Genomic DNA, 26,115 nt, shown 5'->3' on the forward strand with positions numbered 1-26,115 from the left:
TGAGTCAACTTTAGGGGTTTCTGGCAACAGTAGCCAATTTTCTCACCTTGCCAATCAGTGCAGCAGCATGTCCTTCTTGCAGACTGTCTCTTATAGCCAGCTGTAGCGTATGCACAACACAGCGCATGTGATGAATGAAAGAACATATTGACACAGTTTCTACAAGATCTAAACTATCATGTTGCTGTTCATCTGAAGCAACTTCAGTTTGCTCCTCAGTTACAATACTGTGTTCCTCTATTTCAAACATTTCTGTGTCTGTGGACCCAGAATGTTCTTCTAGCTGCTGGTCACCATCATTACTCTCATTCATTAGCTTAATAGTACTTATCGTATTTGAAGCATTGTCAGTTATGACAGAAAGAACTTGCTCTTTTTTAAGTTCATAGTCTTGCAGAACCTTTTCCACCAAGACCTGGAGAAACTCACTGGTGTGATGAGCTTTGGTGTCTTTTACTGCCAATGTCTTGGTAACTATTTCATTTTTGTCACAAACAAATCGGACATTGATGGCAAAATAGTTCACTCTGTGACGTGTGCAGGCATCCATTTAAAGAAACAGAAAGCGTCCCTTGAGAGTTTTTTTTAAGTTCTTCCTTTTGTTTAAAAGATTCTTCGATTACTAATTTTCTAATACTCTCTCTCTCCAGAGAAACACCAAGCTTGCGGGCCATTTCCCCATTCAGACACATAAAAGCTGGTCGTGGAAATAATGAAATAGGCACACTATCCTTTACAACAAGCTCTATGATCTGTTTTTTAAATGTATCTACTGTCATTGTCACAGTAACTTTGTGACTGACAAAATATCTTGCAACTGATGGCTGCAAAGTTCTCTGCTCCTTTGTTTGCCTGGAAGAGCTGGGCACTGGTTCATTGGTTTGGATGCAGTCTCTCATCCACTGCTTTCAGTACTTCTGGATGAAAGCGCTGTAAATGTCTCTTTAGATTAGAAGCTCTGGTAGGAGCATTTTTATCTTTGCCTGAATATGCACTCATCTTGGCTTCACAGCATTTGTTTTCGTCTGGATCATTTGTCATACACTGACAGACATAATGTTTTCTATCTTGAGTGATGGTGAAATGTTCAAATACAGCTGATTTAATGTGATGCTTCTTTGACATTCTCAGGTTTTTAATTCTGCATTCACAATCCAAATGACAATTGTTTTTCCTAAAAATTATTGCCAGGTCGTACAACTGATATAGTGGTCAGTAATACTGTTATTATTCCTCATGTACTCACAGTTAACTGATGCAAAGTTTGTTGAAAGGATAATACTTCTTACAGTCTTCCTCTTCTGAGTAGCAGGCAGCTGTGAGATGCTTGGAAGACGCACACCTAGTATGATCTAGTCTAGAGGAGGAGCTTTACTACTAAGAATTTGCAACACATTTTCACTTTCAGTTTAATACTCCCCAGTCGGGGAGTTGGGGCAGCATGAGGTTAACCAAGTATAAGATTAGATAAGGGCAGTGGTGAACAGTGACACACAAGAAGAAATGTCTCTATCTCCAGCAGAACTGCTTATTGTTGTTCATAGTTTGATAGAACATATATATTTGAGTAACATTTATAAAATTCATATGAAAGTTCAATTATGAAATATTAATACATTTTTTTTTAAAGCTGGAGTCGGAACATTTCTACCGACTCCAACCAAAACTAACTCCGACTCCACGACTCCAACTCCACAGCCCTGCATTATAGTAGACAAGGATCAGAAGACAGCAATGATAATAGATGTGGCAGTGCCAAGTGACAGCAACATCAGAAAGAAGTAATATGAGAAGCTGGAGAAATACCAGGGCCTCAAAAGGAGAAGATGTGGAAGGTGAAGGCAACAGTGATGGGAAGAATGGCTACAACAGATCCCAGAAGCATCATCTGAGCTCTCTGTCCAGAAAAGCGCAATGCTGGGAACAACTAAGATCCTGCGCAGAACCCTCAAACTCCCAGGCCTTTGATAGAGGACCAGAGATTGAGGAAGGACAACAAAGACCACCCAAACAGCTGATCAGCCGAATCGATCCAGGAAGCCAGGTTCTCTCTGGAGCTTATTCAATAAGAGCTATAGCTTGCCAAATAAGCCCTGACCTGATCAAATTCGCTCAACTCTAGTCCTTACTCCTTTGGTGTATCTCCATTTGCCCGACTTACCCTTCCACTTATAGCCTGACCTCTGGTTGGGTTGAGGTCTACGAAAGGGCTGATACTTTCGTGCTTTATCCTCAGTGAACCCCTTCATCAGAATATCTGGGCCAAAAACTAATCACCCAAGAAGGGAATGGAACACAGCGTGTTTTTGGACTGTGTATCCCCCGACCATGTTTTTAGCCAAATAGCTCACCAGGCAGCATTAGATAAGGCTTCATGCCTGGCTGCGAATCTAACAAATTTAGCAGATGCGACAGCCATAAACCCAGTAGCTAACTTTAGGGGGGAGGGATTTCAGGATAGCATCCCTGGGGGTTTCAGACTTTAGGTGTTCCTTCCAGGCTGTCAACCCGGAGGTGCATGGACCGAGGTTGCCGCGATGCTGGCTCAAATTATGGTCGCCGTCGTCTCCCAGGTTCCCTTAAAGGGAATCTGTCATCTATTTTTTTTGACTAGAAAATGCGGACACCACCATCACCTCAACAGGGCAGAGCAGTGCTCCTGAGGTGCGACGGGAAGCAAAGAAGAGGAGATCGTGCTGGATCGGACCGCGACACCCATCGGACCGGACCAGATCCCGGAGTGAGTATATTATAACTCGTTTTTCTTCTCTTTCAAGTTATATTGGGGGCTTATCTACAGCATTACAGAATGCTGTAGATAAACCCCTGATGGCGGTGGCCGCATCTTATATAAAAAAAAAAAAAAAGTGACAGATTCCCTTTAAGGAGACCATCTGCCTTCCGATCCATTGGCTATTTAAGGTTAGACGAGTCCTCAAACGGGATCAAACTCCTCTTCGCCACCTTGGCTATGGGCACATCGATTTTGGGGATGTCCTTCCAGGCTTTAATGTCCTCTGGCTTGAAGGGCTGGCGAAGCTTAACCCCTTCCTGCCATCCGACGTACTATCCCGTCCATGGGACCTGGGCCCCTATGCCCATGGACGGGATAGTACGTATCAGCGACGCCCACTTGGTGAGCGCCGCTGATCGCGGCCGGGTGTCAGCTGATTATCACAGCTGACACCCGGCACAATGTGTCCGCCCCCGACACGTTAACCCCTTGCACACCGCGATCAAACATGATCGCGGTGTACCGGGGGTTAAAGGGAAGCATCGGCAGGGAGGGGGCTCCCTCCGTGCTTCCCTGAGCCCCCCACGGCAGCGCAATGTGCAGCGCTGCTGCGGGGGGCTCCTTTCCTGCAGGCCCCCGAATCCAAGATGGCGACGGGGGCCTTCGGGGGCCTGCAGGAAGTTGGCTTCCTCAGTGCCTGCAAAGCGCAGGCATGAGGAAGCCTTCTGCACTGCCTGTGACAGATCGCTGATCTGTCACAGTGATCTGTGATGTGACAGATCAGCGATCTGTCATAGGACAGTGATGTCCCACCTGGGACTATTTCATAAAGTTAAAAAAAAAGATTAAAAAAAGTGTTAAAATAATTTAAAAAAAAAAAAAAAAAAAAAAATTCCCCCCAATAAATCCATTTTTTGGAAATAAAAAAAAAAAACAACAATAAAAGTACACACATTAGGTATCGCCGCGTCCGTAACGACCCGCCCTATAAAAACTGTCCCATTAGTTAACCCCTTTAGCGAACCCCTTAAAAAATAAAAATAAAAAACGAAGCAAAAAATAATGATTTATTATCATACCGCCAAACAAAATGGTACCAATAAAAACGTCAACTCGTCCCGCAAAAAATAAGCCCTCACATGACTCGGTGGGTCAAAATACAGAAAAATTATAGCTCTCAATATGTGGTGATGCAAAAACTATTTTAACAATAAAAAGCGTCTTTTAGCGTGCGACAGCTGCCAAACATAAAAACCGCCATAAATAGTAAATCAAACCCCCCGTTATCACCCCCTTAGTAAGGGAAAAATAATAAAAAAAAAAAAAATGTATTTATTTCCATTTTTCCATTAGGGTTAGGGCTCGGCTTGGAGTTAGAATTGGGGGTTTCCACTGTTTGGGCACATCAGGGGCTCTCCAAATGCAACATTGCGTCTGATCTCAATTCCAGCCAATTCGGAGTTGAAAAAGTCAAATGGTGCTCCTTCCCTTCCAAGCTCTGCCATGCGCCCAAACAGTGTTTTACCCCCACATGTAGGGCATCAGCCTACTCAGGACAATTTGCAAAACAATTTTTGGGGTCCAATTTCTCCTGTTACCCTTAGGAAAATAAAAATTGGGGGGCAAAAATATCATTTTTGTGGAAAAAAATGATTTTTTTATTTTCACGTCCAAGCGTTATAAACTTCTGTGAAGCACTTGGGGGTTCAAAGTGCTCACCACACATCTAGATAAGTTCCGTGGGGGGTCTAGTGTCCAAAATGGGGTCAAATGTGGGGAGTTTCAATAGTTTAGGTACATCAGGGGCTCTCCAAACACACATGACACCCGCAGACCATTCCATCAAAGTCTGCATTCCAAAACGTCACCGCTTCCCTTCCGAGCCCCAACGTGTGTCCATACAGTAGTTTTCTCCCACATATGGGGTGTCAGCGTACTCATGACAAATTGGACAACAACCTTTGAGGTCCAATTTCTCCTGTTACCCTTGGGAAAATGAAAAAATAGGGGACTAATTGATCATGTTTGTGGAAAAAAATACGATTTTTTTATTTTCATGCCCTGGCATTATAAACTTCTGTGAAGCCCTTGGGGGTTCAAAGTGCTCACCACACATCTAGATAAGTTCCTTAGGGGGTCTCGTTTTCAAAATGGTGTCATTTGTGGGGGGTTTCCACTGTTTTGGTACATCAGGGGTTTTCCAATCGCGACATGGTGTCCGATCTCAATTCCAGCCAAAAACGTCAAATGGCGCTGCTTCCCTTCCGAGCTCTGCCATGCTCCCAAATAGTGGTTTACCCCCACATGTGGGGTATCAGCGTACTCAGGACAAATTGCACAATAACTTTTAGGGTCATGTTACCCTTGGAAAAATAAGAATTGAGGGTGAAAAGATCATTTTTGTGGAAAAAATATGATTTTTTAATTGTACCGTTGTACGTTATAAACTTCTGTAAAGCCCTTGTGGGTTCAAAGTTCTCACCACATATCTAGATAAGTTCCTTGGGGGGTCTAGTTTCCAAAATGGGGTCACTTGTAGGGGGTTTCCACTGTTTAGGTACATCAGAGACTCTCCAAACGTGACATGGCGTCCGATCTGAATTCCAGCCAATTTTGCATTGAAAAAGTCAAACGGCGCTCCTTCCATTCTGAGCTCTGCCATGCGCCGAAACGGTCGTTCCCCCCCACAAATCAGGTATCAGCGTACTCAGGACAAATTGCACAATAACTTTTGCAGTCCAATTTCTCCTGTTACCCTTGGTGAAATAAAAAAAATTGAACCTGAAGTATTTTTTTGTGAAAAAAAGTTAGATGTTCATTTTTTTTTAAATATTCAAAAAAATTCCTGTGACACACCTAATGGGTTAATAAACTTCTTGAATGTGGTTTTGAGCACCTTAAGGGGTGCAGTTTTTAGAATGGTGTCACTTTTGGGTATTTTCTATCATATAGACCCCTCAAAGTGGCTTCAAATGTGATGTGGTCCTAAAAATAAAATGGTGTTGTAAAAAAATGTAAAAAAATCGCTGGTCAACTTTTAACCCTTATAACTTCCTAACAAAAAAAAATTTTGGTTCCAAAATTGTGCTGATGTAAAGTAAACATGTGGGAAATGTTAGTTATCAAGTTTTTTGTGTGCCGTATCTCTGTGATTTAAGGGCATAAAAATTCAAAGTTGGAAAATTGCGAAATTTTAAACATTTTTGCCAAATTTCCGTTTTTTTCACAAATAAACGCAAGTTATTTGAATGAAATTTTACCACTAACATGAAGTACAATATGTCACGAGAAAACAATGTCAGAATCACCGGGATCCATGGAAGCGTTCCAGAGTTATGACCTCATAAAGGTACAGTGGTCAGAATTGTAAAAATTGGCCCAGTCATGAACGTGCAAACCACCCTTGGGGATGAAGGGGTTAAAGTCTCTAGGAATAACTAGCCTTTTCTCAGCGTCTTCCCACTCTTCCATGATCATGGAGTGGATGTGGCCGTTTACCAGGTAGACTCTGTTCCTCTGGGATTTTAAAAGGGAAGGTGCCGTGATTTTAATTATTGCATTAATAATTATTGATTATGGTTACCAGAAAAATACCCACAGGAAAATTGCCCACACGGAAAATTGCCAATTGCATCATCACAAAGTTTCAGATCTATGATATTTGAGGTGCAAGGTGAGGATGTTCACATGATATGTGAAAAAAGCCCACAGAAAATTGCCCACAGATATGAATAACCACAGGAAAACAGTAGAGAGTTATATTTGAGATGCTCTGCAGGACAGAGAATAGCATAGATCTATAGGTTAAATACTCTGCAAGACGGGGGATAGTATGCAGGTATACATAAGATGCTCTGCAGGGCAGAAGAATAATATAGAATTATAGGTGAAATGCTCTGCAGGATAGAGAATAGTATAGAATTATAGGTTAAATGCTCTGCAAGCCGGAGAATAATATAGAATTATAGGTGAGATGCTACGCGGGACAGGAGAATAATATAGAATTATAGGTGAGATGCTCTGCAGGACAGGGGGATAGTATATATGGCGCCCCTGAGGGTTCAGTTGCCACAGACGTACTGCACCTCCTCCTGAGGTGTGGTACCCCACCATCCAGGTAAGTTGGAGGCTCCTGACCACGCTCCAACACAACACTGTAGTTCAGCAAAGCCACATTGCAGCTCCCTGCTTGGAGTGTAGCAGAGCACCTTTGGAACACGAAACGTGCTGGGAAGCGGGTGGAGTTAGAATACATAAAAGAGTGGGAAGGTTTAGGATTTCAGGTCAGTCAGTCAGAGAAGAGAGAGGATCCCTGAGAGAGGGATGGAGGAAGCAGGTGCTGCAGCAGATCTCAGTGACCTGGGTCTGCTGGCACGGGAAAGGAAAGAAAGAGAAAGACATTGAACAGAAAACTGATCATCCATGGGAAGGAAAGACTAGTACGGAACGTAGGAGAAAAAGGGAACAGAGGACGTGGGTTAGAAGAGAACCCTGCCTAGAAGTTCTAAGCGCAAGGCCGGGGCCCGGTCCCCGAGGTTGTATGGATACTAAGGGTCCTACAGCAGACACCGGTGGAGTAGTGGGCTGTAAATGCACTACTCCCAACTAAGACTTGGGGGCACCACAGCAACATTGTTAGTGAGCCGGGACTCAGGAGCAAGGAGTCCCCGAAGCAGGCTACAGCTGTCTGCCGTACAAGGAAGGTTCATGGGAACATCTGTCAGGAGGAACTCCAGTGTAACTCAGTACTAGGAGATCTTCACACCAAAGGCGCTATAAGAGGAGACGTTCAGAAAGGCAAATGTTGGCAGAGTGTTGGAAGGGAGCATTCCATCTGACCTGGAGGTTGACTGAGTCCCTGACCCGGAGGACACAACACGGAGGCAGGCACCTGTGTGTACTACAGACTGAGTAAAACGTTGGAACTACAAGCCCTTGTGTCCTCCATTTATTCTTGCGCCAACACACCCTGCATCACTACATCTGGGTACCAGCTTCTACACTGCCTGCGCCTCTCCTCTACCCCTACATCTACACTGCCCTGGAACTACAGCTCCACCTCTGGGGAGCTTCACCATCTTGGCTGCAACACACCACCAGTCCCAGTGGATCTATTCTGCATGCAGCGTCGGCTTAACATCTCACTTGCCGAACACCACAGGTGGAGTCACGAACTATTCAATCAATTACATTCCAATTCCCCCATTACTTGGGCGCCAGGGCCACGGACCGGGTCACCGCCGCTGTGACACATCCCACTGACACCGGCCCGGTACCGAGTACCCCACGGCCCTGGGAGGGCGACCCATATACAGGTATGGGTACAGCTACACTAGCTTCAAACTCGCATTGTTAAACAATCAGTCAGGTCAGATTGGTAACTTTTTCCTCTGCTGATCTCAGACTGCATGGAAAATCGCAGCATGCTGCAATTGCATGTGTATATCGCATGTAGGTAGCCAATGCAAGTAAAAAACACGCACACAGACAGCGTTTGTAGCATGGACTTACCCATGCTGGAAAAAGTTAAAATAGAATAGACAGATAGAAGGAATAGCTAGATCATCTTACCAGTCTCCTGCTGCCACTTCCGGGGCCACTCATTAAGCTTCATGCATATTCACAGCACTGACCTGCAAACAGCCAATCACAGATGCTCACACTCTGTGATTGGCTGTTAGTGTATGGCAACCAACCTGCTATCATAGGGTGTTAAATAAACATGACAGGGGTGAGCGAACACACTGGTACACCTTGTTCACAGTCCGTCTGAGTCGGGGCTAGGAGTTTGCAGCGCGGGCCTATACTTTTGCGTTGCTCCGCAGAGAGTGAGTCAACCTTCTCCTGCTGCGCAGTCTGTCTTCACGCCAAGTCCCCAGCATTACCGCGCGCCGTCCCTTTTATTACAGACCCACCCCGTACAGTCAGGTGCAAAGGTCTGTCAAGGTCAGAAAGCTTTCCCCCCAGCAACAAGGGTGACAGCCCCGATAGTTCCGGATCCGGCAAGATGGACCGGGCCGGTGGTGCCTCTATCTTCCTACATACACGTAGGATCTGTTCACTTACTATTCGTAGTCATAAGTGGACAGGAAAGGAAGTGCAGGCGCCAGAATCACTGCCACTGAAATCAATGGGAGAGCGGCGCTCCTCCGTTGGTCAGTGACATCACTATGGAGGCACAAGGGCCAGTGGGTGCTTTTGTCTGCTGGCCTGGCTGTTGTTCGAGAGCCCACAAGAACCAGGGCTCATCCCACTGAATGCCCACACTTGATCCCCGTGGGTAGAACACCACTCAGACAACACAGGGTGAGGGGACACACATTGGTAAGACTATTGGTTCACCAAAAAAAAAAAAAACAAAAAAAAAACAGGTGTAACGACTGTGGTCGCAGCTATCAAGGCCGATGTAACATTAAGCCTGGCTAATAATGGAGAGGAGTCAATAGACGCCTATGCATTATTAATCTTATATTAAAAAAGGGTTAAAAAAAAAACACAAGAATGAAGTATTTTAATGAAATAAAACACGACTTTTCAAAATTTATATTTTACGCCTATCCAGTCGAAGTCATACATCACCTGCAAAAAAAAAATTAAAAAACCAACAATATACTCCCTGTCCGACGTAATCCCATTAATAACGAGTGTCCCATGACGATTTCCCCTATAGAGCTGTCACATCAGCAGATGTGACCTCTCTATAGGCCTCCGATGACACACAGACGGGAGATAACCCTCCAGCAGTGTGTCATCGGAAATAAGCCTCTTGCTTTACGGCACTACAGCGCGAGAAAATTCTCACGTTGTAGTGCCGCAAAGTGACGTGTGAACTCCAGCGACCTGTCGCCCCTGGAGAGCGATCGCATCAGCTGATGTGACAGCTCTCCATGGGAGATCGTCGCGGGAAAATCGTATTAAGTCGGACACAGGGAGTATATTGATGGTTTTTTGTTTTTTTTTCTTTTTACAGGTCTTCAAGGGCTTTGGGGATAAGGTGTAGATGGTGAGTATGAACTATATATGTGTGCATGTTTTGTCTGTTTTTTTTTTTTTTTTTTTGTTTTTTTACAAACACAGCCCCCCCCGCAGACAGCCACACAGACCCCCTCGCGCACACACACACACATCATACTCGCACACAGTGTCGGAGCATGCGCAGTTAAAAAAAAAAACGGAATCAGTCGCCGGATTCTGTCATTTATCGGACAGCGACAGATCCTGCGCCAATAGGCTTCCATTCTAGCAAAAAAAATCGGACAGCAACGTATTCGTAGCTGTCCGATTTTTCAACGTAGAGAAAACACGTTCCTATGTCCGTTGTCTCCGTCCGACGGACAAAATTTAAGATGGATCCGTTGAACGACGGATGATATGTGCGGCCATCCGTCGCCAATACAAGTCAATAAGAAAAAAACTGATCCAGCGGCATCAGTCGCTGCATCCGTTTTGGCGCAATAAGTGAGCCTTATCAGGGCGGCTGTGGGCTGCTGTCTTTGGCTGGGGAGGCAATATCAATGGCCCCTTACCAGCCTGAGAAAACCAACCCCCTGCTGTTTGCTTAAGCTTGACTGGTTATCAAAAATGAAGGGGTCCACACATTGTTTTTTTTTTTTAATTATTTATTTAGAGCGCATGAGCCAGCTAATGAATACTCCCATAAGCAGCCTCTGCTCTCACTGTTATTCTCAGCAGCAGGCATAGCCTGATGGGAGCAGCAGCCCCATCAGTCCACGCCAGTGACCAGAGGTGAACTTTATACCTTCGATCACAGCTGAGGGCTCATGCTGTCATTTGACAGTGTGGGAACTGCGGCTGTATGACCAGCGGTAATGCTTTTACCTCCAGTGTGGCAAACACTGAATGTTTGGGCTCCCCATTCAAGTGAATGGAGTCCTGGTACCCAAACTTTTTTTTTTCCCTTTTACCATTCGGACGAACTTGCTGGACTTAAACATTTGCGGGTCCGCCCAGCTCTAATTAGGAGAGCATAATAGTGCCGTGGCCAGTTTTGTGCACTTCTGAAAAGAGGCCATATGGAGTCCAAAGTAACTGTTGCCTCATTATAGTGAATGGTTCCCTCGGGGGTTACATCTGTCACATTACTTGGACATTTAGATGGAAAAACAAGATAGTGCTTAGCGTACTGTACCATATAAATATGATCCTAAATGTTATGTAAAATGTTCCAAATTACATCTTCAAACCAATCCTTAAAAAAAAAAAAAAAAAAAAAAAAAAAAAAAAGAGTCCCCAATCAGGTCCGTCATCGGTCAATGGAAATACAGTGCCTTGCGAAAGTATTCGGTTCCCTGGAACTTTTCAACCTTTTCCCACATTCATTCTTCAAACATAAAGATACCAAACGTAAATGTTTGGTGAAGGCTACTTTCACACATCCGGTGTGTGGGGTCTGGCGGCGTGCGGCGAAAAGCTGGGCCGCCGGATCCGGCCTGCAGCCGTGACACCGGATGTGTGTGCGGCGAGAGATACGGCTCGGACATTACTTAAAGGAGCCGCAGGACGAGGTGGACAGAGGCAGCCGATGAGAGACAGCTGCTGAAAGGGAGGGGAGGGGAGGAGAGGATAGGAGAGGAGAGGGGGGTGGAGAGAGAGAGACATGGGGGGTTAACACTTAGTGTCCAGGCGAGAGAATTTCTCTCTCTTGCCGGGCACTTGTGGGGTTAACCCCACAGAGAGATCTCTCTCTCTCACCCAGACACTGAGTGTTAACCCCACAAGTGCCCGGCGAGAGAGATCTCTCACAAGTGTCCGGGTGACAGAGAGAGATCTCTCTCTCTCTCGCCGGGCACTTGTGGGATTAACAGTCACAGAGTCCGGGTATGCGCTGTGGAAAAAGCCGGTCCGGCGCTGACAAAAAACGTTGCAGGGAACGTTTTTTGCAGATGCCGGACGGCTAATTTATGCCGTGTCCGGCAACAACCGGACACGACGCATAACCATCCGGCACGATGCGGCGACCATGAAAGCTTATGGGACAAAACCGGATCCGGTGCTGGATCCGGTTATTAAAAATTTTGCCGCATCGTGCCGGATTACTAAAACCGGATGTGTGAAAGAGGCCGAAGAATCAACAAGTGGTACACAATTGTGAAGTTGAACGAAATTTATTGGTTACTTTAAATTTTTGTGGAAATTCAAAAAACTGAAAAGTGGGGCATGCAATATTATTCAGCCCCTTTACTTTCAGTGCAGCAAACTCACTCCAGAAGTTCATTGTGGATCTCTGAATGATCCAATGTTGTCCTAAATGACTAATGATGATAAATATAATCCACCTGTGTGTAATCAAGTCTCCGTATAAATGCACCTGCTCTGTGATAGTCTCAGGGTTCTGTTTGAGGCATACAGAGCATCATGAAGACCAAGGTACACAACAGGCAGGTCCGTGATACTGTTGTGGAGAAGTTTAAAGCTGGATTTGGATACAAAAATGATTTCCAAAACTTTAAAGATCCCAAGGAGCAATGTGCAAGCGATCATATTGAAATGGAAGGAGTATCATACCACTGCAAATCTACTAAGACCCGGCCGTCCCTCTAAACTTTCATCTCAAACAAGGAGAAGACTGATCAGAGATGCAGCCAAGAGGCCCATGATCACTCTGGATGAACTGCAGAGATCTAAGGCTGAGGTGGGACAGTCTGTCCATAGGACAACAATCAGTCATACACTGCACAAATCTGGCCTTTATGGAAGAGTGGTAAGAAGAAAGCCATTTCTCAAAGATATCCATAAAAAGTGTCGTTTAAAGTTTGCAACAAGCCACCTGGGAGACACACCAAACATGTGGAAGAAAATGCTCTGGTCAGATTAAAACAAAATCAAACTGTTTGGCAACAATGCCAAACAATATGTTTGGCGTAAAGGCAACACAGCTCATCACCCTGAACACACCATCCCCACTGTCAAACGTGGTGGTGGCACCATGATGGTATGGGCCTACTTTTCTTCAGCAGGAACAGGGAAGATGGTTAAAATTGATAGAAAGATGGATGGAAGAAAAACCTGTTGGAGTCTGCAAAAGACCGGAGACTGGGACGGAGATTTGTCTTCCAACAAGACAATGATCCCAAACATAAAGTAAAATCTACAATGGAATGGTTAACAAATAAACGTCTCCAGGTGTTAGAATGGCCAATTCAAAGTCCAGACCTGAATCCAATCAACAATATGTGGAAAGAGAGGAAAACTGCTGTTCACAAACGATCTCCATCAAACCTCACTGAGCTCGAGCTGTTTGCCAAGGAAGAATGGGCAAGAATTTCAGTCTCTCTATGTAAAAAACTGATAGAGACATACCCCAAGCAACATGCAGCTGTAATCGCAGCAAAAGGTGGCGTAACAAAGTATTAAGTTAAAGGGGCTGAATAATATTGCACGCCCCACTTTTCAGTTTTTGAATTTCCACAAAAATTTAAAATAACCAGTACATTTCATTCAACTTCACAATTGTGTCCCACTTGTAGATCCTTCACCAAAAATGTACATTTGGTATCTTTATGTTTGAAGCACGATATTTGGGAAAAGGTTGAAAAGTTCCAGGGAGCCGAATACTTTTGCAAGACACTGTACCATAAGGATTGGACCATAGAGGACTGGAGTAAGGTAATCTTCTCTGATGAGTCTATTTTTCAGCTTTGCCCAACGCCTGGTCGTCTAATGGCTAGACGGAGACGTGGAGAGGCGTACACAAGCCACAGTGTCTTGCACCCACTATGAAATTTGGTGGAGGATCGATGATGATCTGGGGATGCTTCAACAAGGCTGGAATTGGGCAGATTAATCTTTGCAAAGGAAGTATGGATCAAGCCGCATACATGGTTATCCTGGAAAAACAGTTGATTCCTTCTGCTCAGACAATGTTCCCCAACTCTGAGGACTGTTTTTTCCAGCAGGACAATGTGCCATGCCACACAGCTAGGTCAAGCAATGTGTGGATGAAGGACCACGATATCAAATCCCTGTCATGGCCAGCCCAATCTACAGACCTGAACCCCATTGAAAACTATTGGAATGTAATCAAGAGGAAGATGGATAGTCACAAGCCATCAAACAAAGAACTGCGTATATTTTTGTACCAGGAATGGCATAAGGTCACCCAAAAGCAGTGTGAAAGACTGGTGGCAAGCATGCCAAGATGCATGAAAGCTGTGATTAAAAATCATGGATATTTTACAAAATATTGATTTCTGAACTCTTCCCGAGTTAAAACATTAGTATTGTTGTTTCTAAATGATTATGAACTTGGTTTCTTTGCATTATTTGAGGTCTGCAAGCACTGGTTCTTTCATTTAATTTTGACCATTTCTCATTTTTCTTCCTTTGGCATCAAAGACATTGCCCTATCCTTGATCTCATCATACCTCTCCAAACGCACATTCCGCGTCTCCCACATTACCTCCTCATCCCACCCTCTCTATGTTGGAGTCCCCCAAGGTTCTGTTCTAGGACCCCTACTCTTCTCAATCTATACACTTGGCCTGGGACAACTCAAAGTCCAATGGATTCCAGTACCACCTTTATGCCGATGATACTCAGATCTACCTCTCTGGCCCAAATGTCAACTTTCTGCTCTCCAGAATGTCATTCAGCCATATCCTCCTCCTTCTCCTCCTGCTTCCTCAAACTGAATGTGGACAAATCTGAACTGATCATCTTTCCCCATCTCACAGATCTTCCTTACCTATCTATAACAATTGACGACATCACGCTTTCCCCAGTACCAGAAGTTCGCTGCCTCGGAGTAAACCTTGACTCTGCCCTGTCCTTCAAACTGCACATCCAAGCTCTCTCCACCTCCAGCACAAAAATATTTCCATAATCCGTCCCTTCCTCAACCCTCACTCTACTAAACTACTTGTGCAAGACCTCATCATCTCCCATCTCGACTACTGCAACATCCTTTTCTGTGGCCTCCCTGCTAACACCCTTGCACCTCTCCAGTCCATCCTTAACGCTGCTGCCCGACTAATTCATCTCTCTCCTCGCTACTCCTCCGCTTCTCCCCTCTGAAAATCTCTTCACTGGCTCCCACTCCCTCAGCGAATCCAATTCAAATTACTAATACTGACCTACAAAGCCATCTATAACCTGTCTCCTCCATATATTTCTGAACTACTCTCCCGATATCTTCTCAAACATAATGTCTGGTCCTCCCAAGACCTCCTTCTCTCCTCCACACTTATTCGCTCCTCACCCAACCACCTCCAAGACTTCTCCCGAATAGCCCCCATCCTCTGGAATTCTTTGCCCCAACATGTCCGGCTATCAACTACAGTAGGATCCTTCAGACGGAACCTGAAAACCCATCTCTACAGGAAAGCCTACAATGATCCCCGCTGCCTCCTCACCACTACTGGAGCTACCGCCTCACCAACACCAGAGCTGCTGCAACCCCCCCAACCTACTGTCTCCTTCCCCACCATCCTGTAGACTGTAAGCCCGAAAGGGCAGGGTCCTATCCCCTCTGTATCAATCTGTGATTGTTACTTTGTTTACTGTAAGTGATATCTGTAATTTGTATGTATCCCCTTCTCATGTACAGCACCATGGAACCAATGGTGCTTTATAAATAAAAAATAATAATATTAGTTTTAGAAAAAAAAAAAACAAAGTTTATTGCTTGAAAATTCAGAGACATGTTGTCTGCCCTTTTATTCTATAAACTACAATCTACATTTTACTCAAAAATATACCTATAAAGAGAAAAATCAGACAAACTGAACATTTGGAAGTGGTGTCTTAATTTTTGCCAGAGCTGTATATCTCATGTTCATTCCCCACCTATAAAGCACAGGGAATATAATATACACCTGTTTATATGGAATATGTGTTGATTTCCTAGTTGTCTACATATATTTCATGTTCATTTCATATCCAAGATGCATAAGAAATCTGTAATACCTCTCCATGGCTTTGGACTTATCAGTTACTATGTTCGCTTTATTTATTCATTTTCTTCATTCTTTTTAGTATGCCCCCAAATCATTCAGCTGCTTCGACACAAACTAAATCTCCGAGCACGCCAAAATACTCGGAGGACACCCGAGCAACGAGTATACTCGCTCATCACTTGTTATTACCACATAAAATGACACAGGTCAGAATTGTAAAAATTGGCCTATTCAGGAAGGTGAAAACAGGCTCAGGGGTGAAGGGGGTTAATGGTGTTACAGCCTCTGTATATAGTGGCAGACCAGGTGACCCCTTCCTGTCACCAAGGGTGTGACTTATGATGAAGGGAATTGGTTGCAACAGAAACTTTTATGGCTTCATAGCAAGAGGGGTGAATACATATGCACATGGCAGTTTTTAGTTATTTGAGCCCATAATTGGAATTTACGCCTAGATTTTTCTCACTTCACCATCTTAGGCTATGCGCACAAGGTGCAGATTCTGCTGCGCAGCGTTTCTGGCCCTGCGGGGCCGCAACAGAATCTGCTGCGCTGTACAGCACCATTTCACTCTATGTAAAATGGAAACCGCTGTGCAGACGCTGCAGAGTTTTCCGTGCCGTTTCAAATCCGCAGAAAGAATTGACATGTCAATTCTTTCTGCGGATTCCGCTGCGGTTTGCCATCTCCTCCATTGTAGAGGTGATAAGCCGCAGCCCAATCCGCAGGTCATTTGACCTGAAATTTACCTGCGGATATTTACAAATCCGCAGCTACAAAAACCACGTGTGCACATAGCCTTAGACTATTTAGTGCTGATGCATTACACACATCAGATTACAAAAATATTTAAACACGGCTTGTAACGTAACTAAATAGGTAAAAAGCAAAGGGGAGGGGTAAAGACTTTCACAAGATTATATATATACACACACACATACACACACGCCTGTCTATCTTCTCCCCCATAACCATGGATGAAGGAAGGACCCAGGCATCCACAGTGATCAGTGGAGATGCCACCCCAGGGTATGCTGGGACTTGTAGTGCCACACCACATAAATTACACAACACTACTGCACAGATGATGCTTGGAGTAGTAGTTCAGCAGCTGGGCGGTAAACACTGACAGACCGAGGATCTGGTCTCCGCTCCCTGCATGTATGACAGACCGGATCCCACCGGGCACATAGGCCGAGTACCCGCCCTCAGAACCGTGCGTTCTCCTACCTCCTGGTGCAGCTCTTCTCTGGAGTGCTCTGCCCGACGAGGCTAGTGACGGACGCTTTGCGTGTAGGTCCATTTCTTTTTTTGGGCTTCGCATCCCCTGGGGGTGGAGAGCACTCCGCCGGCGGCGCCATTACCTCCTCCCCCTCCATGGTGGGCTCAGGCTCACGGTAGACGCACGAACGTTTGTCACTCAACCGCCGCGCCAGTAGTTTGAAATGTGCAGACGTAAAACAATAGCCAATAGGATAGCGAGAATCTGGTTGCTAAGAGACGGATTAGATCTTTTGGTGGCGTCACATCCTATGCGCATGCCGCCGCCATATTAGTTGAGGGCAGGCGTCTGGTCGCTGTTCTGCGCCGCTGTCGTGTTACTTCCTCCTTAATCTCAGTGAGCGCTGTGCATCCTAATTACGGGCTAATACCTGGTGCAGATTAGAAGGCACGAGGCTCTGAGTCACCACTGCAAGAGTTTTTTTTTTAATCACTTTTCTATTTTTGCCTTGTATTTGCTGTCGTTTTTGTGCTACACTGATCCAAATGTCACTTGTGGCTCAGGAATTGTGTGCAAAGTTAAAGAAAATGTTGTTATTTTCAGATTAAACGCTTTTTTTTTGCAACTCTTCAATGCAAAAAGTCGCACGGTTCGCAAAGTGGCACAAACAACACCCAAAAAGCTGGGGCGTGAGATCACTTCATAGCGGAGGAGCCTGGAGTACGGCGGCAGCGAATGGCACGTTGTGAAAAGTTGTAAATGATGATCAGGCGAAAATATCTAAGGCTGTGTGCACACGCTGCGGATCCGCGGCGGTTTGGGCCGCTGCGGACCTGCAGCAGTTTCTGCTGCGGTGTACAGTAGCATTATTCCCTATGGGAATAAAAACCGCAGTGCAGACGGTGCGGGTTTTTCCGCGCGATTTGCTGCGGTTTCTAAACCGCAGAAAGAATTGAAATGTCAATTCTGCGGATTCCGCTGCGGTTTGCCATCTCCTCCATTGTAGAGATGAAAAACCGCAGGCCAATCCGCAGGTAAAACCGCAGGTCTTTTGACCTGCAGATTTACCTGTGGATTTTACAAAATCCGCAGAGCATTCCGCAGCGTGTGCACGTACCCTAAGAAACCCTAAGGCTGTGTTCACACACTTTTTTTTTACGTTTTTCCCGTGGATTTACCAAAAAAGCCGCCCAAAAAACGCTTAAAAGAAGCTTCCCATTCATTTTAATGCATTTTGCACTTTTTGTGCATATTGATGCTTTTTTATTTCTGCGAAAAAAACACTTTGCGGTAAAAAAACCGCAGCATACTCATTAATTTCGCGGAAAATTCTGCATTTCTAGCTATTTTCTATGTCTGGGGACGCACGGAAAAAAAAGGCGCATTTTCTGGGAAGGAGTCCGGTTTTTATGCAGAAATTTTCTGTACACGTGTGCACATAGCCTAGGCTGTGTGCCCACGTTGCGTTTTTGTAAGCGTTTCCGGATCAGACGCTGCAGAAACGCTTAAAAGAAGCATCCCATTCATTTTAATGCATTTTGGCCTTTTTGTGCCAATTATGTTTTTTTCCACATAGGAAACGCTTAGCGTCTAAAAGCGCAGCATGTTCATTATTTTCTGCATTAGTCCGCGTTTTTAGCTGTTTCCTATGAGTCCAGAAGACGCGCGGAAAAAAACACATCAAAAACGTGCGGTTTTTGTGCAAAAAACGCGTGTTTTCTGGGAAGGAGAAGCGTTTTGTATCAGGTTTAAAACGCTAATGTGGGTACATGGCCTAAAGGAAGTATAAAAAGAAAGCAACTAACAAATAAAAAGGCACAAAATGAGACCCCCTCTCATTTTGTGCCTTTTTATTTGTTAGTTGCATGCACTCCAGTTTTTTCGGCATGAGTACCTCCCAATTGGTGACTTTTTTTTTTTGCGCCTGTTCTCGAGTTTTGTCTTTTATTTAGTTTCCTCGTTTTTACATCAATGTGGCTTCTTTATATGTTTTAGACTTCATTCCCCTGATGACCTTTTGGTGAGGTTTCGATGTTGCAGATTTTCTGCACCCTTTCTGCCCCCATAAAACAAAATAACGTGTATTTTTTTTAAAAAATATGCAGTGTGAGAAACTCACAAAAAACTCATCATGAGAACATAGTCCTGAACAGGTTCATGAAATGTGACTTTAAAAAAAAAAGTCACTAAATTCGGTAAAAATCTACTCCAGTCCTTTCTCTTGGACTGATTGTATAGATTTTTTTTTTTAACATTTTTTTCAAACATGATTTTTCCCATTAACCCCTTCACGACTCAGACCTGTTTTCACCTTCCTGACTGGGCCAATTTTTACAATTCTGACCAGTGTCACTTTATGAGGTAATAGCTCTAGAACGCTTCAATAGATTTCACCGATTCTGAGACCATTTTCTCGTGACATATTTTACTTCGTGATAGTGGTAAAATTTATTTCATATGACTTGCGCTTATTTGTGAAAAAAATCGGAAATTTGATGAATATTTGGAAGATTTCGCAATTTTCAATCTTTTTCAAAGATTTCCCACATGTTTATAATTTACATCAGCACAATTTTTGAAACATTTTTTTTTTGTTAGGAAGTTACAAGGGTTTAAATTAGATCACCGATTTCTCTGTTTTACAACAAAATTGGTAAAACCATTTTTTTTAGAGACCATATCACATTTGAAGTGACTTGGAGGGACTTATATGCGAGAAAACACCCAAAAGTGATACCATTCTAAAACTGCACCCCTTAAGGTACTAAAAACTACTTTCAAGAAATACCCTTCAGGTGCTTCACAGAAATTAATGGAATGTGAAAGGAAAAAAAATAAACATTTAACTTTCTTTCACAAAAATTATCCTTTAGACCTATTTTTTTATTTGGTAAGGGTAACAGGAGAACATGGACCATACAATTTGTTGTGCAATTTTTCCTGAGCATGCCGATATCCCATATGTGGGGGAAAATCACTGTTTGGGCGCACAGCAGGGCTCAGAAGGGAAGGAGCACCATTTGACTTTTTGAATGTAAAATTTGATGGAATAATTAGCAGACACCATGTCGCGTTTGAAGCGCCCCTGATGTGCCTAAACAGTGGAAACCCCCCACAAGTGACACCATTTTGGAAACTAGACCCCTTATAGAACTTATCTAGATGTGTATTGAGCACCTTGAACCCACAGGTGCTTCACAGTTTATAACGTAGAGCCGTGGAAATTAAAAAAATAAAAATAAAATTTTTCTCAAATAAATCTTTTTAAGCTCCAAATTTTGCATTTACATAAGGGTAACAGGGGAAATTGCTCCATAGAATTTGTTGTGCAATTTCTCCTGAGTTCACCGATACCCCATATGTGGGCAGAAACTACTTTTGAGGCATAGTGCAAAGCTCAGAAAAAAGTAGCACCATATTACGGTGCAGATTTTGCTGCACTTGTTTGAGGATGCCATGTTACATTGGCAGAGCCCCTGAGGAGCCAACACAGCAGAACCCCCCATAAATTAGCCCATTTTACAAACTAAACCTCTTAATGAATTCATCTAGGGGTGCAGTGATTATATTGACAGCATAGGTGTGTCACAAACTTTTATACAATTGGGCAGTGAAGAACAAGTAATTTATATTTTTAACACCAAGATTGTGTAGCCCCAAGTTTTACATTTTCACACTGGGAAATGGGTAAATAGATCACCCCCAGGGCAGGTGGGGGCTACTCGGTACCGTCCGGTGCCTCAAAGGGATGTGTCATGGTGGTGGTGACACGGTCCGTGGCCCTGGGTGTCCATGTAAAATGGGTGGAATGAAGCTGAAGTTTATAAGTAGATAATTCGTGACGCCACCTGTGGTGCTCGGCAATGAAGGTGTTAAGCCGACACTGCGGTACAGATCCTCTGGGACAGATGGTTTAAGGCAGCAAAGATGGAATAGCTCTCCACAGGTAGAGCTGTAGTCCCTGGGCAGTAATAGTAGGTGTTGAGGTAGATGGTGTAGTGTTAAGCACAGAGATGTAGCAGTGCTGAGTGGGTTGGTGCAGGAAGAAGGCAATGACACAACTGAGTGCAGTTCCATTTCTTTTACTCGCGTTTCTGGCACAGACAGGTGCCCGCTTCAGTGCCGCAGCCTCCAGGTCAGGGACTCGGCCAACTCCCAGGCAGATGGAATACACCCTTCCAGCACTCCCTTTCGTGTGCCTTTTCTGAACGTCTCCTTTCTAGCGCTAATCTTAAGTACTTGTAGTTCTGAATTACACTCAAGTTCCTCCTTCTTGATGTTACTTATAACTCCACTCGTATGACCGGCAGCTGTAGCCTGCTTCGGGGACTCCATACAATCATGTCCTGGCTCACACACGTTGCTGCTACGTCTTCAAGTCTTAGGTGGGAATAAAGTGGTCACAACTTCTATTCCTCCGATTTCTGCTGTAGGATCATTAGTATCACACACAGCCTCGGATACCGGCGCCCGAGTCCCCAGTCTCTCTCCTCACGTTCCATTCTTATCTATCTTCCTTCTGAACAACTCATCCTTCCTTCTTTCTCTTTCCTTGCCAACAGCTCCAGCTCACAGGGAGCTGCTGCAACCACATCCTCTCTCCATTCCCCTCCGGGGAGCCTCTGACTGCAGAGAGGTCTTCTCTGTTATGAATGGGTCACCGAGGAGAATGAAGCAAAGCAAGCTAAGTCACAGAAAACCAGAGAGGTTGGTAACTATGCAGATTGCAGATCCCTGATCATACCACACAACTAGCAGTAGCCGTGGAGCATGCCTACGATGTTCCTAGACACCTCGTCACTGCCGGAGGACTAAATAAGCCTAAAGCAAGAAAAGGGAAAACTAACTGCCCCAGAGCAGACCCCAAAGGAATAGATAGCCCCCACACATGTACAGACCCCAAAGGAATAGATAGCCCCCACACATGTATTGACAGTGAAACAAGATGAAGGCACAAACAGAGGCAGGAAAATAGGCTGAGCAAATGATGGGGCCCAAACTAACTAGACAGGAAAGGAAAGGAAAGACACTGTCTGCAACCTGCAAAAAACCCTACAAAAATAATGTCCAACACTTCTGATAGCAAAATTAACCCTGAAGTCACTAGACTTCTCCCACTATATCAGCACTCTGAAATATTCTGAAACAGAGCAAAAAGAGACCGAACTAGTAAGGGACAAAAAGCCAATTGGCAAAATACTGATAAATAAGAGTGGAAATTCAGCACAGCCCCCAGCCGGGGCTGGCTGACCACACAAAAAACTGAATAGACCAACAAAATCAAGTGTGAACATTAGCAGAAAAACTTAGCTTTAGATGACTGGAACAGAGATGGAAACCAAGAGCTGACAAACCAGAAGGAATCACCAGCAACTGAATAGGGCGTCGGCTGTCTTAAATCCAATCTGAGAATCCTGAGGTCCAATCATCATCCTCATTCTCAGGTGGCAGATCTCCACCTATCAAACCAGCCCCGCCACCTCCCGTCACCACCAGAGGGAGTCCGGAAGGGGAACTCACAACTGGTGAACCAGAGAATAAACTCACAACACTTCTCCCTGCTTCCCCATGCTGGGAACTTCTAACCCAACTTCCTTTCAGCTTTCCCCTCTAGTATTTCTAAGCTCCACCCACCACCCTTCATGAACCAAAGCATCTGCCATAAAGGGTGCTCTGCTGTTCTAAGGTGTCTGTGCAGGATGTAGGTGTTGGAGTCTGGTCAGGTGTTACCATCTTACCTGGGAAGTGGGATACTACACCTCAGGAGGAGGTGCAGTACCTCTGAGGCGACTGAACCCTCAGGGGCGCCACATAAAAATGTCACCAAAATTTATCCCACAATTTCTGCTGATTGTAGAAATACCCCATATGTGGCTGTACAGTACAGACTCGGGAGGGATGGAGCACTATTTGCCTCCTGGAGCACAGATTTTCCTAAAATAGTTTGCAGATTCCATATAAAGAGCTTCTAAGTGCTAGAAAAGCAGAATCCTCCTTCAAGTGGCCACATTTTGGAAATTATAACCCTTTGGGAATTTATTTACAGATGTAGTGATGATTTTGATTCCATGGCTGTTTTCCAGAAACAGGCAGCAGTGGATGTTGCTGAGTGAAAATTGCAAATTGCCTTTGTAGTGACCAGTACGTTGCAGTCAATCGTACAGTACATTATGCCCAGCTCATGCTTCTGGAGACACACAACTTTAAATTAGGTGGTGTGACAGTCACTGGTAATGTAATAGAAGGGAGATATGTTATACAATTGGGTCGCCCTCCCAGGGCTGTGAGGTACTCGGTACCGGGCAGGTGTCAGGGGAATGTGTCACAGCAGCGGTGACCCGGTCCGTGGCCCTGGGCGCCCAAGCAATGGGGAAATGTAGTTAATAGAATGGAATAGTTTGTGACGCCACCTGTGGTGCTCGGCAAGGGAGATGTTAAGCCGACTCTGGGACTGATGGTAGGGTGCAGCAAGGATGTAAAAGCTCCCCACAGGTGAAGCTATGGTCCCAGAGCAGTGTAGAGGTGGTTGGCACGGGGATGTAGCAGTGCCGTAAGGGTAGGAAGCAGACAAGACACAGCGGGGTGCAATTTCTGTACCTTTACTTGATAACTGCAGTCCAGGGTCCTGATTACAGATGGTAACGGAGCAGGCTAGCCTGGAAGCAACTCAGGGATTCTCCCTCAGCAGACGGGCTGTGCAGTCTCCATCCTAATGCTTATTTGAATGAAGCACTCCAGTACTAAGTTACTCTGAAGTTCCTCCTGTCAGATGTTCCCAAGAACCTTACTTGCACGGCAGGCAGCTGTAGCCTCTCTCGGGGACTCCTCTTTCTCTGAGTCCTGGCTCTCTATCCAAGCTGCTGTTGTGCCTCAAGTCTTAGATGGGAGTAGGGCATTTACAGGCTCCTACTCTGGTATCTGCTGTAGGACCGTTAGTCTCCGTACAGCTGTGGAGACCAGGCTCCAGTTGATGCGCTCTCAAGCTGAGGGAGCTCTCCTTCCTAGCTCAATCTCCAGCTTTTCCCTACACGTCAGCACACTTCACCTTCCGCAGACTAACTGACCACTCCTTCCTCTTGGCCCTCAGAGAGCACTCCTCCCCTTAATCCCGGTTCAGAGTTCCCCCTGCTGGCCTGGAGTGGAACTGTGTTGCATGTATGGATTGACTGCGAGAGAGACCCATCATTGCCTCCAAGCATGGCATTACCCTCCCCTGGAGGAAGGCAAAGCCACTGTGGCGACCATACTCCTGGGGGCACCACATTCCCCTCTAGTGCAAGTCAGCACTCCTGGGCTGAACAAAACATGAATGACATATAAACAGTTAGACAATAACACGTACAAGATTTAAAAATGAAAAATGTACAAAAATCAAGTGCTTCAAAAATGGTCCTATGATGATAAGTCCAGCATCAATGCCCATGGTCCATTCCTGGGCAAATGGTGAAATATTTACAGAGAAAGTTTTTGACCACACACAAGTCCTGTGGTTCAGTGTCCATAAAACAAATTCCAAAGGAAACTCTTACAGGTTACCTGTAGGCACAAAACTTGAGAACAGTTACATATTTACAGGTACAGGTGAACATTACTTTAACTTATTTATATGCGATATCTAAGGGGTGGTATATCTTGTGTAGTGCGGGTAGACCTGCGTAAGACTGGTGCAGTGGGTAATGGACTGGATACACTACTGGGGGTTCTATGTAACACAGGGATACTAGACTGACTGTGACCTCTTAGACTCACCAAGGGCATAACAGGTTCACCACTGGCAGGGCGAGGGTTCTCTGGCTTCACTGCTGGTGTGGCATCTGCTACCCGATTTTCCTGATTCTCTTGAGTCACATCTTCCTGTGCTACCAATTGGGGAAACAGCAACACTGGCACCACTATAGCATCGTTCACTTTAGTCCAATTCGCAGGGAATTCTCCAAACACTGTGCTGACCTTCTCTTCTTCCACTATGGGTTGGATGTTATCTGGTTCTTCTTTCCTTTCCTTCAACTGGTCAGGACACAACTTCAAATGATCTCTCGATACCGCTGCTGAGGTCTCTCCTCCATCTTTACTAACAAGGCATACCTTAGTATTATCAAAATTTGAGGGCAGAATGGTATAAGGTTCAGCTTCCCACTAATCATCCAATTTGTGCAATCTTCTCTTTCTTTTCAAGACTTGCTTTCCCGGCGACAAAAGGACGGCAGGTGCATTTTGATTGTAAAGCTTCTCCTGCTTTTGTCTTGCCTGGGCCAAACTCTTCTCCACACATTCTTGAACTCTCCTGTACTGTTGCTGCCTCTCCATGTCCCAATCAGCCTCTGGGGACGCCACTTCAGGTGTCAGGACTCCCATGTCTAAGTCAATAGGCAGCTTACCAGGTCTTGCTCTCATTAAGTAGGCTGGGGTACAGTTGGTGGAGTTCACTGGGATATGGTTGTAGAGGTCCACCAGATCGGGCAACTTCTCTGGCCACAGATTCCTCTCCTCCAAGGGCAAAGTCTTCAGGAGATCCATCACTACTTGGTTCATCTTCTCGCACATGCCATTGGCCTGTGGGTGATACGGCGTTGTCCGGATCTTCTTACACCCATACAGGTTACAGAATTCTTGGAACACTTCTGGCTCGAAAGCTGGACCTTGATCTGTAAGCACTTTCTCCGAGTACCCATGTGGTCTACAGAAGTGCTGCTGGAACGCTCTGGCTGCTGTCTTGGCGGTCTGATCTTTGACAAGCACAACTACCAGGAATCTTGAGTAGTGGTCCACAATGGTAAGAGCATAGATGTAGCCTGACCGGCTTGGAACCAGCTTCACATGGTCCAGGGCTACCAACTCAAGGGGCTGTTTGGTGATGATTGGCTGTAGAGGAGCTCTCTGGCTGTCCCGATCCTTTCTGCACAGGTTACATAGTCCACACTCCCGGCACCACCTCTCAATGGCTTTCCTCGTACCAGCCCAGTAGAACCTCGCTTGGAGCAATACTTCCAACTTCTTCCATCCGAAGTGTCCAGCTCCATTGTGGTATGCTTCCAGGACCATTGATGCCTCTCTCTTTGGGACTATCACCTGCCAGACCAGCTCATGAGTGCGGGCATTGATACTCCTCCGCACAGCTTCCCTTCATAAATGAACAGCCGGCCTCTCTCCTTCCACAACTGCTGAGTTTCTTCAGGAGCATCCGACTCTGGAAGTGAGTCAGCTCGTGTCAGCAGCTCCTTCACCAGGCGGACTGCAGGGTCACT

The 26,115-nt window shown here is 45.1% G+C and overlaps 1 protein-coding gene across 1 annotated transcript in view; it reads right to left on the reverse strand.

Moving 5' to 3' along the window:
• Positions 1-17,187, reverse strand: part of NET1 (neuroepithelial cell transforming 1) — a 55,700-nt gene extending 38,513 nt beyond the window's left edge. Inside the window, exon 1 of the mRNA XM_073589076.1 lies at positions 16,879-17,187. Within this exon, the coding sequence (XP_073445177.1) occupies positions 16,879-17,027 (149 nt within the window). The 5' untranslated portion in view covers positions 17,028-17,187. The remainder of the gene's footprint in view (positions 1-16,878) is intronic.
• Between the last annotated feature and the right edge of the window lie 8,928 nt (positions 17,188-26,115).

The sequence above is a fragment of the Dendrobates tinctorius genome, unplaced genomic scaffold (assembly GCF_039654945.1).
Source record: "Dendrobates tinctorius isolate UK_male_01 unplaced genomic scaffold, ASM3965494v1 ptg000105l, whole genome shotgun sequence".
In the NCBI taxonomy this organism is placed as follows: domain Eukaryota; kingdom Metazoa; phylum Chordata; class Amphibia; order Anura; family Dendrobatidae; genus Dendrobates; species Dendrobates tinctorius.